The sequence below is a fragment of the Microcaecilia unicolor genome, chromosome 11, assembly GCF_901765095.1.
Source record: "Microcaecilia unicolor chromosome 11, aMicUni1.1, whole genome shotgun sequence".
Classification (NCBI taxonomy): domain Eukaryota; kingdom Metazoa; phylum Chordata; class Amphibia; order Gymnophiona; family Siphonopidae; genus Microcaecilia; species Microcaecilia unicolor.
The window spans coordinates 208,305,863-208,324,471 of NC_044041.1; the positions used below are offsets into that span (position 1 = coordinate 208,305,863).

The window sequence follows — 18,609 nt, forward strand, 5'->3', positions numbered from 1 at the left end:
AAAATACATCTCCTTATGCCTTTAGAAAAGAGCTCCCAGAACCAGTCCTAGAAGTACACAAATGCTGATATCTGCATTTGCAGCTGCTCCAAAGAAGACTGAATGTGTGCATGTACTCTACGCCTATACCTGCACAGTTTATAAAATGCACGCACACACACACACATATATAAAGTGCTTGATATGAAAGGGTCACAGTAAGCATCATTTTTTATTGTAACTTGTTTCATAGATGGAAAATGAAATGTCAACTGGACTTGATTTCACAATGGTCTATCAGATACTGTAAACCGGTGGTTCCCAAGCCTGGTCCTGGAGGCACCCCAGTCAGTCAGATTTTCAGGATATCCACAATGAATATTCATGAGAGATTTCCATGCACTGCCTCTACTGTGCCTCTAGGACCAGGTTTGGGAACCACTGCACTGCAGTAAACAGTAAAAATGATTCAAATTAAATAGAGCTAATCCATTAATAAATCCGTGAACAAAAATACATAACTTAATAAAAACTGACCTTTTTATTGTGAGCCAGTGCAATCTAGTGACAAGGGGAGAAACTGGATCATTGATTCCACATAACCTAGCAGCAGTATTTTGTAAGGTTTGCAATCGATTTCTAGACCTCTCTGAACAGCCTATACAGTAGAGTCCCATTAATTGGGACACATCGGGACTCCAATACTTTCCCCAATTAAGCAGATGTCCCAAATAAATTACGTTGTCAGGGTATCATGAAAAATGAGTACACTGCAAGCATGAGATAAAAGTACATTTTTCATTTATTCTGAAACACAACCTAACAAACACAAAAGTTGAACACAACCTAGATAAATAAAAAACAAAAGTTGCAAAGCACAGATAAATACAGGTACTCATTGAAAACAGTATTAATTTGGCACTCCAGTAATCTCTGCCAGATGATGTTGACTGGTGTTTGGCAGCTGTTTTTTCAACTGTTTGAGGAAGCAAATTTTGTCTTTGAGTGTTAGATCTTTCCTAGGCATTTTAAATGCACACGTCAAAGGTGGAATGTGACACACCCTGCAATAGCATGTGTACGCAAACGCAGCTGCCCATTTATATTTAATGGGAAAGTGATGCATCAATGACGTTCTGTGGATGCCACTGGCCCAATTTAACAGCGTGGTGTCCCAAATAAGCAAAACTGTCCCCCCTTTTAATTGTGGTTTTGTTTTTGTTCTTCTGGGTTTGGACCAACTAAACAGCTGCGCCAATTAACCAGAATCTTAATGTTACAGTAATCCAGTTGGTTATGGATTAAATTTTTGTTTAAAAGTATTTTGTATTCCTCAAATCCAAAGTATTTTCTTAGATGGTGAAGAAGTTTTAATTCAAAGGGCAAACGGTCATGGATTTTTCTGTGGTACAAACCATATATAGGTACTTTCTCTGTCCCTAGCGGGATCACAGTCTAAGTTTTGTACCTAGAGTGATGGAGGGTTAAATAATTTGCCAGGGTCACAAGGAGCTGCAGTGGGAGTCAAATCCAGTTCCCCAGGTCCTCAGCCCACTGCATTAACCATCAGGCTACTTCTCCACTGAGTGTATAAAAGATCCTCTTTATCAGAACATTAATTTGCTTTTCCAGCATTACAGAAGAATCAAGAATTAGCCTAAGATTTTTAAAGAAGTTTCTAATGGAAACAGTAAGTTACCAATAACTAAGTGTTAGAAAGAGGGTTCTTCATTCAAAGGAAAGCCTAACCTTAAAAAAAGTTTTGGTTTTCCTTTGTTCAGTTTAAATTTATGCAACCATAATCTAGACATTCTTCAACTTCAAATATAATTTTTCTTACTTTCTGGGGCACAGGAACAAGTAAAGTAAGATTATCTGCATAACTAAAATTCAATCCTGCTTCAGATAGATAATTTTCTGCTAAGGAAGCTTATCAAACCATTAAAAAGTATAGGAGAAAGGAATGAAAATGTGCCTTTAGTCTAAATATTTTCAATACAGATAACTTGGAAACTTAGTTGCACTGGTATTCTTAGGATTCTAAGTTAGTAATTGGACTGGGCTATTTTCATTGTTGTGAACCTATTGTTGCTTGGATTATAAATTAGCAAAAGGAACAGGCTATCTATTTCTGCTGTTGTGAATGTTGAATTCTTTCAACATATCCCAATAAAGTTATAAGTCCCAATAAATGTATATACAGAGAAACAAAAATTAGAGAAACAAAAATTGTAGAATTTTTTCTTTTTATTCAACTGCCAATGCCATGACGGAGCTATGTAGAGAACATCTACATAGGAAGCAAGTATAGGTACAATCTCATTCAGTACAGAGATGAAGTTGCTTGTTATTACAAATGTCTCCTTTCTTATATACACATATTTCTGGCATCATCATACATCCCTTACATGTTATTTAGCTCTTTACTAATTTATCTCAAGCCATCTGGCGTCTAACTTTCTCTCCCCTTTTTTTCCCTCATGCAGTACTATCAAACACAAGTTTCACATGTATTGCCAACCTCTGTTCTTACTTTCATCTCATGGTCATGCTGTAGACATCCTGTTCCTCTACTCCCTTTTTTCTCAGGACTCTCAGCACATTCTTGATAAAGGTTATTATAATGTCAGATTTTCAGTGTCAGCTATTCCAGCTGCACTTCTGGAGTCCATTTTATATTTGTGACTCCATTTTGTCAGTTTTAATATATACAATCCTCCCTTGAACACTGTGTACAGTGTTCACATATTTAGGCAAACACTATAGTATGTCTAGCATGTTTGAGCTCTATAGGGATGTAGTATTTCTCATTACTCCCTTTCTAGAGGCCGTCATAGCTAGCATACAGTTTCTGTCAAGTGTTATTCACTGTTAATCTTTGAATAGATTTTATTACATGCCATTCTTTCCTTTGTCTGTCCATGTACTGGATATATGTTAATATGTTCTCCCTGTGTTATCATAGTGGTATTTGTTATCCTTGTCATCATTTTCCCACATAATTTCATACAGCATGGGATAAGGCAAAGTAACAACAATATCACAACCATGAAAACTATTACAAATGACACAAGACCCTTCAACCAGGGGCTCAAGGATCCAAACCATCCTTTTACTGAGTCCCACCATGAGGTATCCAATAAACTTTCATAATCTTTACTTGATAATTTTGCTAAGTCAACAATTATTGATTGATTTCTAATAACTGAACAACCGAATAATCCCCTAACCGTAAAGACTGTAGAGAAGTTAGGTTATGATATAAAGCATAGGTTTGAGAAAAAGGAAAAATAGGGTTATTTGGTTCCTTAACTGAAGAACAAGCAGTAGGTACAGCATTAATGTCTTGTATAGAAGAGACATTAAATTGACATAATGAAAAGAAGAAAGTCAAATTTGTGAGAGTAAGGTTAGTAGAGGTCACATGAAACAGTTATGAATACCTTGCAACTTAATCATAGAATAAGGGTGAATATGTGCTGGAATGGTAGTTACAGAAGTGACAAGTGGAGTGCAAATAATACAGCTAGTCAGATTAAGAGTCTTTGAGGCATGTTGAATTCTCTCAACATATGTATTGAGTCCATAAGTAAGTCCTACCAGCAAACAGATTACAAAAGCCTTCATAATCCTTTTTCACTGGTAATGTTGTTAATCAATGTTCTCTGCTATCTGGAAGTGCAATAGTGGTTTCTATTTCCTCAGGTAGTCCTAGATCATGAGCCTTACGTAAATCAGATAGATGCACCCAGGTAGTGTGGTCTGATAATCTCGCTGCTGTATGAGTTAGCTCTTTTATTTCGAATGGTCCCACGTAAATTGGGTCCTTCCAGGTCTTATGTGTGAAGTTCTTTCGAAGGACCTTTTGACCCACTGAAAAAGATGAAGAAAAAGTCATATTAGGAACTTCCTTTGATTTACAAATTGCCATATCTCTAGTTAAATTTATTATTGGATTTATTTGTTTCCAATAATTTGTTATGCCATCATGGCCAGTATCAATTTCTTTTACAGGTACCCCTCTGGGATCTCGTCCTGTATGTAGTTGAAAAGGTGTGATCTGTAATTTTGTACTTGGATGACACCTTAACTGTAGCACAGCCATGGGCAATAAGTCCAACCAGGTATATCTCTTTTCTGAACCTTGATTTAATGAGGCTAGTAAGACTCTAAGTCTTGTTTTTAATAGGCCATTATAAGTAGGGCGATAGACTGCCACCCGTCTATGCAGTATTCCACATAAATCAGTCATATCCTTGACCAGGGAATTAACAAAATGACTTCCATTATCTGTCACCAATTTCTGTGGGCACCCATGTGCAGGTAGTATGTACTTCAGAAAAGTGTCTATTACTACCTGAGCAGTTTCCTTTGAACACGGAAATGCTTCCACCCATTTTGTACATGCGTCAACCCACACTAAAAGATACCTTTTACCTTTTACCGGTATTACCATATCTGTAAAGTCCAAATGCCATTCTACTCCAGGTCCCGTTGGAATTGGAATGGATCCAGGTGAAATACTTGGTCCTCGATGTACTATATTTTTGGAGCAAACTAAACAGTTTAGTACAATTCTCGTGGCATAAGAAAGCATATTAGGATGCCAAAACGAGACCTCCATAGCTTTACTCATGTCAGAGGCTGGTAAATGTAATGTCACATGCCAATTATAAAAATTATTTATCAATTCAGAAGTAGAAATACATATCTTTCCTGCCTGCCAACTAAGGTGAGAGGACAATTTGATGAACCTGAAAAACAAGAAAGAGGACTCCAAACGATAAATCAGAACAGGGCCTCTATGTAGGCCTCAGGGCATAAATGATAATAATTCACTCAATATCTGGTCAAACCCTTAACAAAATGCCATTAGCTTAATTCTATACTCAAATTTCATGCTTCTTTTGATAGGTAATACAGAATAAAATGAATTGCTATTCTGGCCTATCCCCAAACAGTATAGTCCTGTTGAAACACTTCCACATATATCTACTTCCACAATCCTTCTATCTAACTTACAAGTGTACTTTCGTAGCACATAATCATGTACTCCTGCCATGTGGTTATTCACACTATTCACACAACTTGCACATTGGCAGTATATCTTTTACAAGCTTCAAACATCTCAGTAACCTTTCAATGAATGGGAACTTGCTTCCATCTTCTTCACAATGTAATTCCCTATGATTTAAAACTTACATTTAGATCTTTATCATGGTACACCTCACCTCTCTGGACAACCTGGTTTAAGCGTCCAGCTAAAATCATGAGACATATGATTTATGGAGAAAAGTTAGAACAAGGTTGATGTCAGCAAAGTAGGCAGGTGCCTAGAAATGTTCTATAGCAGCACAAAGCATTCTCATTCAAGGTACATTAACAACTTCTTAATCTGAACATTCAGCTAAATTCCTTTACCCTGGAGGGGGCAATATCTCTGGAGTCCCAATTGCCTAAAGTAACACAGATATATATTTATCACAAGCATGATGAATTAAACACATTAAGTAGTTTAGTAGACAAACGGTTCCTTGCATAAATCACATTATTAAAACAAAAGTCTGTAATTGTGAGTCTTGTCTGTCTGCCCTGGTTTAGACCGCAAGCTCCTTTGGGCAGGGACTGTCTCTTTTTTTTTTCCTTTCTTTCCCAAAGCAACTTGTGCATGTAATACACACAAAGATCAGCAGAGGGAGCAAGTCATCAATAAAAGAAAGAAGAGTGACATCATAAGCAAACAAGTGAACACTGAAACAACGAAAATCCACATGAAACCTAAAACTTATCTCTCTGAAATCTCAATTACCTGGGGTACAGAACATACACGTGGGATATTTCACCAGACAAACATTTATTGTACAAATCCTACTGAGGTAGGTATAGAGAATAGGCAAGAAATAGTCTGCAAATCTCATGAATAACTTAGGAATTTGCATCCCTCCCCTGCAGTGGAGGAAAACAAATTTAGTGCAATACAATTAAGCAGCTGTGATTTGCACTGCCTACGAGACTCATAAGGTTTGCATAAAAGGCAAATGAATCATGGCTACAGGCAGCTGATATGTCCCTGAAGAAAAGCACAAACTGGACCCCTTTTTTTTTTTTCCCGAATGCAGGGTTTGTTTAATGTATCTGTGCAGAAGCGGGGAGGAAACAAGCTGCAACAAGCTGTCTCGGTAACTTTGACATAAGCTACAAATCTGAGTTTTAAAATCCAATGTTTTAGCTTTTGGGGTGTGGGATACCTTCTGTGGTTTTCTTTACATTCTTTAGGGACTATGGTCAGTAAATGAACACAATACCATAAATCTCACAGTAAATTACAACAGATGCACCGTGCTTTGAACCCAAGTGCAGCATGGAGCTATAAGAATACAAATATTAAATCTAATGTAATAAAAGAGAAACAAACTGAGGCAACCCAGGCAGTTGCCTAGAAGGGCACTGGGATAGCACAAAATCCTGGTATACAAGGTATATAAAATTTGTAATAACTACACAATCCAAAACTCAGCTAAATAATTCCTATTTATTTATTTATTTATTTTAAACCTCAGAAAATGCCGTCATGCACCTTTCAGTAAATCACAAAGTTGAAAGTTAACATAGCGTGACAAAAACAGCTGGAGGAAAATCAAGGCTGCATTCCTGAAGGGAGGCTTTATATTTAACCTCCGTAATACTATACCCATAAGACTTAAAGAAAAGCATGAATTGTCATACCCTTTTTAACAACCAGATTCAAGAAAGATAAACAACATTATCCCCAGCAACGAAATCCTGGTGCTGCATATACAAAGCTTGCACCGTCTGCTGTAGAAGAGATAGGAACCTCAATATCAATATTAATATTAGCCATTTTACAACAAATACAATAATATTGTAAATAGTAACAAAGAATAAAAAGAAGAAAGAAATGAAAAAGGATCACAGCAAACAGGGTCAAAAAATACAGAAAAGTATGCAGTATGACGTCAATATACTCACCACCTAAGCAGATACCTCGGATCAAGTAATTGCAACGAACCTCTCACGAGCTGGCCAGTATCGCAAGACCGGGGCGTTGTTAGTCAATCACCGAAACAGGCATCGGGGGTCCCGCTTTCCTCACAAAAAACCAAGCAGTCCCCGTCTACGAATCAGAAGATTGCAGAGCACCTCTCACGAGCTGATCAGTATCGTAAGACCGATGCACCGTTGATCAATCAACCAAAAACAGATAACTTGTCAGCAGTCCTGCCGCTGACGCCTCACACGGGGCACCAATTGTTGAATTCTTTCAACATATCCCAATAAAGTTATAAGTCCCAATAAATGTATATACAGAGAAACAAAAATTAGAGAAACAAAAATTGTAGAATTTTTTCTTTTTATTCAACTGCCAATGCCATGACGGAGCTATGTAGAGAACATCTACATAGGAAGCAAGTATAGGTACAATCTCATTCAGTACAGAGATGAAGTTGCTTGTTATTACAAATGTCTCCTTTCTTATATACACATATTTCTGGCATCATCATACATCCCTTACATGTTATTTAGCTCTTTACTAATTTATCTCAAGCCATCTGGCGTCTAACTTTCTCTCCCCTTTTTTTCCCTCATGCAGTACTATCAAACACAAGTTTCACATGTATTGCCAACCTCTGTTCTTACTTTCATCTCATGGTCATGCTGTAGACATCCTGTTCCTCTACTCCCTTTTTTCTCAGGACTCTCAGCACATTCTTGATAAAGGTTATTATAATGTCAGATTTTCAGTGTCAGCTATTCCAGCTGCACTTCTGGAGTCCATTTTATATTTGTGACTCCATTTTGTCAGTTTTAATATATACATGAACTGTTCGCAGCTAAAGGTTGAAACATTATATAAAGACCTTGTTATTATTATTATAGTAACTCCCATGAAATAAGAATAAATTTTTAGGAAAGTCAGGAATAGCCAAAAAAGTGGTGGAGTAGCAATATTAAACAATATTAAAAACAGTATTAAAGCGGCTGAAATACAGGGGGACTGGGGAAAGAAGGAAGCAATACAGATCATCTTAGAGAGGGAACCTCTATCCACACAGGTGTCATCTACACATCTTCACCATAAATAGAGAATTTGGACAAAAGATCTGCTCGTACATGTCCAAAAGTTGGGAACAAAAGAGGTGCTGCTGCTGCTGGGAGATTTCAACCTGCCTGATATGGATTGGAAAGTCCCATCTACAGAATCAGAAAGAAGTAGAAAGATTGTGGATGCCTAATGAACCCACGAGGGAAGAGGTGATGCTGGGTTTAGCATTCATAAAAATGGAAAAAAAAGTGTGTCTAATGTCCAGGTAGGGTGCCCACCAGGGCAGTAGTGATCATTGCATGGTGAGGTGATCTATGTGTGAAAGCAGAGCTGTAGACACAGAACAAATTCTTGGATTACGAACATTCAGATTTTAGTAAAATGGGGGAGTATCTGAAGAAAGAGCTGATGGGTTGGGAGAACATAAGAGAAGTGGAAAGACAGTGGTCCAAGCTGAAACTATCAAAATGGCAACAAATCTTTATATAAGGAAGATAAATACAAGGAAAAGGAATCCAATATGGTTTTTCAAAAAAGTGACTGAAAATAATGGCACAAGAGGTAGCATTTATGAAATGCAAAAGAATGCAAGATAAACACAGAAAAGATAACCAGATAAACCTCAAACAAGCACAGGTGAAGAAAAATGGCTATATAAATGTAAATAGAGGTGACAAGTTTTTTTTTTTCAAGTAAGTTGGGAAAAGGAGGAAGGCTAGAAATGGAATTGTAAAATTGAAAGATGCTGAGAACCATTAAATGGAGAGTAATGAGGAAAAAGTAATATGCTAAACAGAATGTTACTGTTCTGTGTTCACAGAAGAAAATCCTAAAGACTGAGAAAGATATACATGAGAAAGGAGTAGATAACAACATGCTGTTCATGGAAGAAAGTGATTAGGAAAACCTTGAAAAACTGAAAGTGTACAAAAGCCATGGGGTCAGATGCGATACATCCCAGGAGTCTGAAGGAATTCAACAAGTTTCTGGCAGGTCCTCTTTAAAGATTTAATAAATCCTTGGTGCTTTTGCCAAAGGAAAATGGTGCCAAACAAATCTGATTAATTTATTTAAATGAGTGACCAGAGAACTGGATTGAGGACACATGCTAGGTGTAGTCTACTTGGATTTCAGCAAAGCCTTTGATATGATTCATCACATGGGGCTCATGAATAAATTGGCTCCTAATATCAGCCCGATCAAAGAGGTGAAATGGATTAGAAACTCACTGGCTGACAGAAGACGGAGGGCAGTTGTAAATGGAATTCACTTGGAAAACAGAAGGTGGAAACTGCAAACAGTTCTTTTCTTATAACTGGATAATGTCAGTATCCCAGCTACAGTTGCATAAAGGAATCCATGACAGGATGATAATGGTGTAGTTAGAGTTCGGTTTACGGCCTCTATTAGTATAGTGCAGGCCTTATGCATACACACAGGTATGTCCAGTTAAAGGGGATAATAAATTCAAATTTGCAGGGTTATCGATCCAGTATTATAAATTATCCACCAATCAATGCATATGTATGTCAAAAATTCAATGCCAGCATCTGACAAACTTCAAAATCTGTATAATAATTATTAGGGAGCCACCTGAAGTGGTTATTTTGTGGTGAACAAAGCTATGTTTCACCACCACTTTTCATCATCGATGTCCAATAAATCTTAATACTTCATCAAATTATAGTTTCTCAAGTGCGTGTGAAATGCTGTAGTGCTTTAATGCATTGCTAAGCAATATTAAAGAACTTCAGATGAAAAGTACTTAGCTTTTAGTAGCTTTTAAAGCTTATCCAAATTCAATCCATCCGACCAACTGTCCAACATGGCCAGTGTTTCGAAATCTATGTCGTGGTCAAGGTCTCTGCATATTTCTTCAATACAGCTATGGGCAGTATATACTCCTACAGTCTCCATCAACCAAGCTATTTTTTTTAATTTTATTGAGAGGGATGTGTGGGGAAGAGGAAAGGGGGAGGCAGAGGCCATCCATGTTCTTCACTGCCCCTCCCCCCCCCAAAAAAAAATGTCACTTCTGGCTATGCTACTGCTTGGGGTGGGGGAGGGTGTTTTCAGTTATTACGCCTAATGAATTGTGCTTGGTAAAGGCCATTCTAGTTGGGGTATCTCAGGTTTCTGTGCTCGTCAACCCTTTTTAATATTTATTTGCTATCTTTGGTGTATTTTATTGCAGAGTTCAGGTTTTATTTTCATTTCTTTGTAGATGATGTTCAGATTGTAGCTGCTATGGATAACTACAACATGTAGTAGCAGATCAATTTAACTGCTGTCGGGAAAGGGTGATAGCATGGCTACGTGCCAGTACAATGAAAGTAAATTTGTCTAAATGTGAGGCACGATGGGTATCACAAAAGAGATCTCTTTTTCATTCAGTGTATACAGCTGATAAAAGAAAATTTAAAGTGTTCAAATATCAAAAGAAAAACCTAAGCTATCATTTAATTCTGAAATCTCAGCAGTTGTGAGATCTACATTTTGTGGCCTTCAGTTACTTTAGTAATTGCATACGTATGCACTTTTATATGATTCAAATACCAGTAGCTTATGCTGTACTTTTATTTAAGTTGGATTACTATGATTTACTGAGTAACAGTGTATCTTGTATTCTCATGAAGGCCAAGTCGAATGATCATGTTTCTCCTACACTGGTTCATTGTACTAACAGATACATGGCTTAATCTTTGAGACAAGCCTACGCTACTGGCTGGATCAACCAGGTGGCACTGCACTGGCTCCCTGTAAGACAGTACAATTAAAATTTTTACAGCAGTACAGGAGCTGGGCCCTAAATATTTTACTGATTTATTGACAGATTACTTCCCATTACAGGCATTTATTTATTTATAGCATTTATATCCCACATTATCCCACCTATTTGCAGGCTCAATGTGGCTTACATAGTTTTATTATGACAATAACATTACAGGATATCAGATACAATTAGTGATGTGTAGAGCTTGTGTAAGGGGGAAAAGAGGGAAGTTATTAGGCGGGCACCACACTTATCAAAAAGATATTTGGTATCTTTGTCTGCTGTTTGGAAGGCACATGACATGCTCCTTTTCTTTTAAATAATTTGCCAGTTTTTTTACGTTTAGAAACCATTTATAAAGATTTTTTTTTAAATGAAATTGTTATTTGCAATTTAGGGAAGGAAACTGTAGTTTGAAACTAGAACTGGGAATGGTTGTTACTGGAGTATAATTTTACATATTGTTGCCATGTTTGTATTTTGAGTACTGTTTATTTTTTGGAATTCAATTAGAGATTGTATTTGAAAGGTATTAAATTGAATAATAAAGTAAAGCCGAGGCACAGATTTTATCACACTTGCTAAAAAAGTATCATGAACTGTTTGCTAAGATATTGCAACTTGTTATCTATTATCATTTACTTACAATATGAAGACTTGTTTTAATTATTTAACATTTTCTTCTTCAATTCATGATGTAGGGAGAGATGTGACAAAACAATGTCAAGGAAAGCATTTCAGAACGCAAACAGGAGGTGGCGGAGAGCTTGATCCTTGGGTGACAAAGATCTTTCATGTAGGTTTGGAGGAAGGTAGAGTCTAAGGGGAAGATGCACTAAAAAATCTTTAGAGCCCTTCCCTTACCGATTCCCTTAACGAATCGGTAAGGGTGGAGGAGTGGCCTAATGGTTAGGGTGGTGGACTTTGGTCCTGAGGAACTGAGTCCGATTCCCACTTCAGGCACAGGCAGCTCCTTGTGACTCTGGGCAAGTCACTTAACCCTTCATTGCCCCATGTAAGCCGCATTGAGCCTGCCATGAGTGGGAAAGTGCGGGGTACAAATGAAACAAAACAAAAAAAAAGGGCATGCATCAAGGAATAGGAATGCAAATGAGCTGCTCATTGTATTCTCTATTCCATCGGTAAACAGTCGCCCATGGAGCACGCGCAGAGCAGCCAAGCGTTTTGCTGGCTGCTCTGCGCATGCCAAGAACGCCCTTTATGGACGTGCTTCACTTTAAAAAACAAAACTTTAAAAACCTGTACCTCGGAAAGCTGCACAGCCACAGCAAGAGAGGGCTCAACAGTTCCCCTTTCACAGGCTCCCTCCCTCCCTCCGTGTGTGATCGGGATCCAAGAAGGCACAACTCCCTCCTCCAGGTCTATCTCAGCCAATCACAGTGCGTTTAGCTCGGCTAAACGCGTTGTGATTGGCTCAGGGACTTCAAGGTCTCAGCTGAGTGAAGCACTGCCAAAAAAGATATTTTTATTATTGCGGTGGGGGAGGGGGGGGGGGAGGGATGACAGACAAAATGGACGCCCATCCCCCCAAAAATGTCTATTTTGGCCGTCATCCCCCCCCCTGCAATAATAAAAACGTCTTTTTTGGCAGTGCTTCACTCAGCTGACAGACCTGGAAGTCCCTGAGCTAAACGCGTTGTGATTGGCTGAGATAGACCTGGAGGAGGGAGCTGTGCCTTCTTGGATCCCGATCACACGCGGAGGAAGGGAGGGAGCCTGTGAAAGGGGAACTGTTGAGCCCTCTCTTGCTGTGGCTGTGCAGCTAAACGTGATTTTTTTCTTCTGCTCTGCCTCCTCTCACTGCTCCGTTTTACGCTTGTCTTTCTCTTTTAAAGAATTTTTATTTGTTTGGCTTGCGCGCATACTTAACGAGAGGTACAGACCTCTCGTTAGATTTTCCAGCGTTAAGACAATTGGAAAAGGTTAGTGCAACTCATTACAATAGGGTTTCTACACAATTTGCTCATCTGCATTCCGTTTTCATTAGCTGCTACTTGTCTTTAGTGCATGCCAGGGTTTACTACTTGCTCGTTAATGGCTTGTTAAAGGCTCGTTAAGTTTAGTGCATCTGGCCCTAATTGTCCATTTGTTGGTGAAAACATGCAGTTTTCTGGTTACACTGGTCTGGAGACTCCCCTCCCAGCCTCCAAATCAATCCTGAATTTGGACTTTTCAGCTATGAATTACAGTTATTCTTAGTTCTAGCCCAGCAGTTCTGGATTTTTGCTCCTGTTTGTCATATTGAGGCAGGTAAGACAAATGTAAGACTTTTCCTTCTAACAAGGACTAAAATCAAAGATTGTGGCCCCTTTTTGCTTCTCCAAGGCTGTATCTGAAGTGTTGTGGGAGATGTTGCTGGGATCAGTGGCGTTCCGAGGGGCGCTGATACCCGGGGCGGATCGCCAATGCGCCCCGCCCCCCCCGGGTGCAGCGTCCCCCCCCCCCCCCGTGCAGCACAATCCCCCCACCCCGGCGAAAGAACCCCCCCCCCCGGGTGCACACTGCTGGGGGGTGCTGCGCGCCGGTCAGCGCCATTCGCTTCCATGCTCCCTCTGCCCCGGAACAGGTTTCTTCCTGTTCTGGGGCAGAGGGAGCATGGAAACGAACGACGCTGACTGGCGCACGGCATGCACCCGGGGGAGACCGCCCCCACTGCCCCTTGGTACGCCACTGGCTGGGATCCTCCTCACCTTGCAGCTGATATTTGTGCTGGAGCAGGGGCAGCTTACATTTGCCACTCCCCATCCCCAGGGTGCATATGCAGTGCTGGGTTAGGTGGGCGAAGGCAGAAGAGTGATACAGGTTGTGGTGGGGAGTAGGGAGATTGGAGGTGCAGAAGCAGGGTGTCAGGAGACTGAGAGGCGCTATGGAAAGAAAGTGAGGAGGTGAAGGAGGGTGAGGAAAGTGAGTGATTGGGGGGGAGGGGGTGCTATGGGGTAGAAGCCAACCAAAACTGTTTTTTTCCCCCAGTTTCGGCAGAAACCAAAACTGCCACTGAAACTGTCTGTAAGCTTTTGGCCAAAACCAAAACCAAAACTGCAGCTGAAATATCACCTGGGTTTGGCCAAAGCCAAAACCTCAACTTGTTGTGTGAATGTGAACCAGTGAGGGCCACCAGAGATTGTCGCTCACAGTACCTCTGCTAAACCCACAGTATCCAAGCCACAATATAATAATTTAAATAATGAAAGATTGTATTTTACATCCAAGCAAAATAAAATAACCTCCACATACGGACTGCAGTTAATAAAAACTGAAATTAAAAGTTAGGGTGCTTTTATAGTAGCTGACTTTATGCCAAACAGAGTGACATTTGATGTCATAATTCTACAGAGGCTAATTCCTAAGGAGTTTATCATCCCAAATTTATAGACTTAAATTCCTGCTATCATTATTTGGAACCCTCTATTTGCCATATATACTATTGTGCAAGATAATAACTGCATAATTTGCAACTGCAGTACAACCCCCCCCCCCAAAAAAAAAAAAAAAAATACAAAGAGTAGCACCACCCGCCTCCCAGACTACCTTACAATCTCTGGTGGTCTAGTGGTGTAGTCAGGGTAGAAGCGATGCAGCCATTTTGAGAGCAGAGCTGGAATGGGCAAGAGTAACTAATGCCCCTACTACTAAGTAGTAAATTTAAAACAAACTGGAGAAAATATTTCTCCATTCAATGTGTAATTAAACTCTGGAATTCGATGCCAGAGAATGTAGTAAAAGCAGTTAGCTTATCAGGGTTTAAAAAAAGATCTGGCTAAGTTCCTACAAGAAAAAAGTCCATAAGCCATTACTGATGGATTTGGGAAAATCCATTGCTTATTTCTAGGATAAGCAGCATAAAATCTGTTTTACTGTTCTGGGATCTTTCCAGGTACTCGTGACCTGGATGGGCCACTGTTGGAAACAGGATACTGGGCTTGACGGACCTTCGATCTGTCCCAGCATGGAGTGCTTATGTTCTAACTATACCCCTAGACCACCAGAGATTGTAAAATAGGCCCGTGGGGGGGGGGGGGAGAACTCCTGTTCGGGGGAGAGAGAGGGAGGAAGACAAACAGGACAAAGCATGAATTTTCGGCTTCCATTGAAAACACATGGTCATTTTCAGCCAAAACTGAAAACGTAGCCAAATATTAAAATAACCTTTTGGACAAAAACAAAAACCAGACAGAAAAGGGTTCTGAGGTACTGTAAGGCAGAAAGCAGAATTAAGTATCAAAAAATTGTCACTCTCTCCTAACTCCAGGTTTTCCTTTCCCTCTGTGCTTCCATCTTCATTTCTCCTGACTGAGATATGCACTCTGTCATCTTCCTCCCTTCCCATAAGCGATCACTAAGATCCTTTTCCCCTAGAAAAGGACCAAATAAATTAAATCGGCACACAAAGAGTCAGACTGTTTAATAAAGTAAAAATGAACATTTATGTGCCCTGCCCTAGCCAGCTTACAAGAAAATAAATGTTTTTAAACAATATAGCCCGACATTGAAATAAGTTTGACATCCCTGGATGTCTGGGCTCACCAGGAGTAGGGAGGTAAGAAAGGAACTGACAGGGGTGGGTGGAGGTAAAGCACATGAGAGAGTTTTCTAGACAATCAGCTAAGGGGTTGACTGGGAGGTTCAGAGGTGTATTATTAGTACAAGGTACAGTGTGGGGATGTAAGAGTGAGTGAGAAGTGGGCACTGAGGCTGTCTTTTGAGGAGGGGGGTAAGTTTGAAAGTGTCATAGCTATGGCAAATATGGTCTCAGCCACAGAGTCTTACAACCCACCCCAGCCTCAAGGATCTCTTCTATCTACTAGACTGGAGCACAGCAAGCCCTGTGCAACACTGATAACATTTTATGTATTTATTTCTATTTAACATACACCTTTCTCAGTATTAGTGCAGCATGAGTTACATTCGGGTATGTACCAGGTATTTTCATATGCCTGGAGGGTTTACAAGCAAATTTCTGTACTTGAGGCAATGGAGGATCAGTAGGCTACTCCTTGACCTCCCTGCCTCCCAATCTTCCTCTTCAACCCTCCCACCCAGAGTGACATTCAGAGAAGCCTTTAAACATGTCACCCCCTGCAGCCACAATGCTAGGAAGATAACTTATGCTCAACACTTTTTTTTTTTGGGGGGGGGGGGGGAGAGGGCCCCTTGAGCATAAGGATAAGTACAGCCCTCAAGATCAGTGACTGAAGAATCTACTACGCTGACCTCCTTTTCCTTAACTTCTTATAATTATAATTCTGATGTGTACTGTCACTGCTTTTCTCATGTTATTTCTATGTTTCAAAGCATGTTATCGTCATCCCTTAAATTACAAACCTGATTTCCCATCCAAGAACCACATGAGAAGAGAGGAACTCAGTCTGTTGAACTGTAATGTGCATAGTATGTAGATAAAGCACCAATGACCTGGGATGCTACTGCCTTAGCATCTGCAGCAAGTCCCTTTTACAGTTTGCTTGAGGCCTGAGCCACTTTAGATCCATTTCTTCGGTTCAAAGCTTTGCAGATGAAAGAACCAGCTTCTATGACCTTCGTTAGCTTCACTCCCTTTACAGAAAAAAACATTGGAAAGTTAGAAAAATGGCAAAAAGATTGTTGGATAAGTCTCCCACATCCATTGTACTGTAATGTCAGGTATACAGAGTAGCAATGTCAGAAAGTATTGTCTTAGAAGAAATCAAATGCAAATATGTAAATCATGAGAGAGTAAGAATATTTAACATATTCCCTCTTTCAAGGAGAAAGGAAGCCCTAACTGATTAAGGGGAGAGCTAAATCAAAACAAGTGGAGGAGTGACCTGTGGTTAGAGCACCGGTCTTGCAATCCAGAGGTGGCCGGTTCAAATCCCGCTGCTGCTCCTTGTGATCTTGGGCAAGTCACTTAACCCTCCATTGCCTCAGGTACAAACTTAGATTGTGAGTCCTCCTGGGACAGAGAAATATCCAGAGTACCTGAATGTAACTCACCTTGAGCTACTACTGAAAAAGGTATGAGCAAAATCTAAATAAATAAATCTGCCTGGCCCAAAGCTTTTTCTTATGTTGGGTATCTTAAGAATTTATTCATTCTAAATTAGGGGTCCCCAAATATTTCAAGAGAAGGGTTACACTGAATATTTGAAGTCACTGAGAGGGATGGTTTGAGGCAGTTGACATTTTGTCTGTTGCTGAAGTAAGATCAAGTATGCTTTGGAACTCAGCTTTACCAGTGGCAGACCCCTTGATCTGGAATGCCCTTCCAGTTCATAACAGAGTTGAGTGGTTATCTTAGAGTTAAGGAGAAATTAGGTCTTACCTGATAATTTTCTTTCCATTAGTCCTTCCCACTATTCCAGAAACTGTGGTGTAGTTGTGTCTAACCAATAGGTGGAGAGAGAGAACTGAAAACTGAGCTTACACAATACTCCAATTTGATATGTCCACTGCCTTTGACACTGTTGATCATAATAGCCTTCTAAACATCCCTGACCATTACGGAATCTGTGAAGCTGTGTTAAAATTCTTTTCATGATTCATAAGGTCTAGATCATACCAAGTGAAACAATCAGGTACAATTTCCTCAGCATGGTCCCCCGTTTGTGGAGTGCCACAGGGCTCTTCATTGTCCCCCATCCTATTTAACATCATGTTAATTCCATTAGGCAATTTACTGAAGAAAAATGGTCTCCCAACATTCATTTATGCAGAAGATGTTACCATCTATATTCCATTCACTAAAGAAATAAATGAAACTATTCATATCATCAGATTAGGTATCTTTCTAATGGAATCTTGAGCATTCAAATTAAAACTCAATAAAACTAAATTCTTAATAGTTACTAATCCTCATCAGGCTATAAATCTTAAATCATTTACTACTGAGAACATCACATATCCTCTTGATTCAACTATGAAAATTTTAGGAGTCACAGTTGACCAATTCCTCCCTCTAGATAACCAAATTTCCAAAGTGGTCTCAAGTGTCTTCAATCCATTATGGAAATTGAGGAGACTAAGACCATTCTTCATAAAATTAGTCTTCCCTACCCTAGTTGAATCCCTAGTCCTAACAAAATTTGATTACTGCAACTCTATTTACGCAGGACTTAAAAATGATCTCCTTAAAACGCTATAAACCGCTTAAAAACCTACTGCACGTCTTATATTCAGACTACCACGCTTCGCCAAATCAACCCCACTTCTGTACAATTTGCATTGGCTGCCAATAAAAGACAGAATATCATTCAAACTATGTACCTTCATTCACAAAATTTTGTATGGTTCTGACCCAATATACATGAACTTCAATGAATTACCCTCACGTAATGCCTCTAAATCATCTAGAGAATATCTTATCCTACATTTCCCGAATTGTAAGAAAGTGACCTACAAAACAATCCATACTGCTAAGTTTTCATATCAAGGCACTAAAATTTGGAACACCTTACCTAAAACTATCAAATGCACCAATGATTATTTGTTATTCTGAAGTCTACTGAAAACTCACTTCTTCAGTCTAGCCTTTAAAGAAATAAGCACTCTTCTCAAATAAACTCATGGCATTCATTTTTACCTCATCCCACCTCCCACTACTGTCTATCCCAGCTAATCCTAGCCCAAAGCTTTTTCCTCCATATTTCAATTATCTAGCTTAAATCACTAAGTATTTAATTACATCTGCTGCTAACTCAAGTTTTACTGGTCTAACATTATAGCCTAGTGGTTAGTGCAGTGGACTTTGATCCTGGGGAACTGAGTTCAATTCCCACTGCAGCACCTTGTGACT

General features: G+C 39.5%; 1 protein-coding gene across 1 annotated transcript in view; it reads right to left on the minus strand.

The window, feature by feature from the left end:
* Positions 1 to 14,714: 14,714 nt before the first annotated feature.
* Positions 14,715 to 18,609, minus strand: part of HMGCL (3-hydroxy-3-methylglutaryl-CoA lyase) — a 57,032-nt gene continuing 53,137 nt past the window's right edge. Inside the window, 1 exon segment of the mRNA XM_030217942.1 lies at positions 14,715 to 16,391. Within this exon segment, the coding sequence (XP_030073802.1) occupies positions 16,290 to 16,391 (102 nt within the window). The 3' untranslated portion in view covers positions 14,715 to 16,289.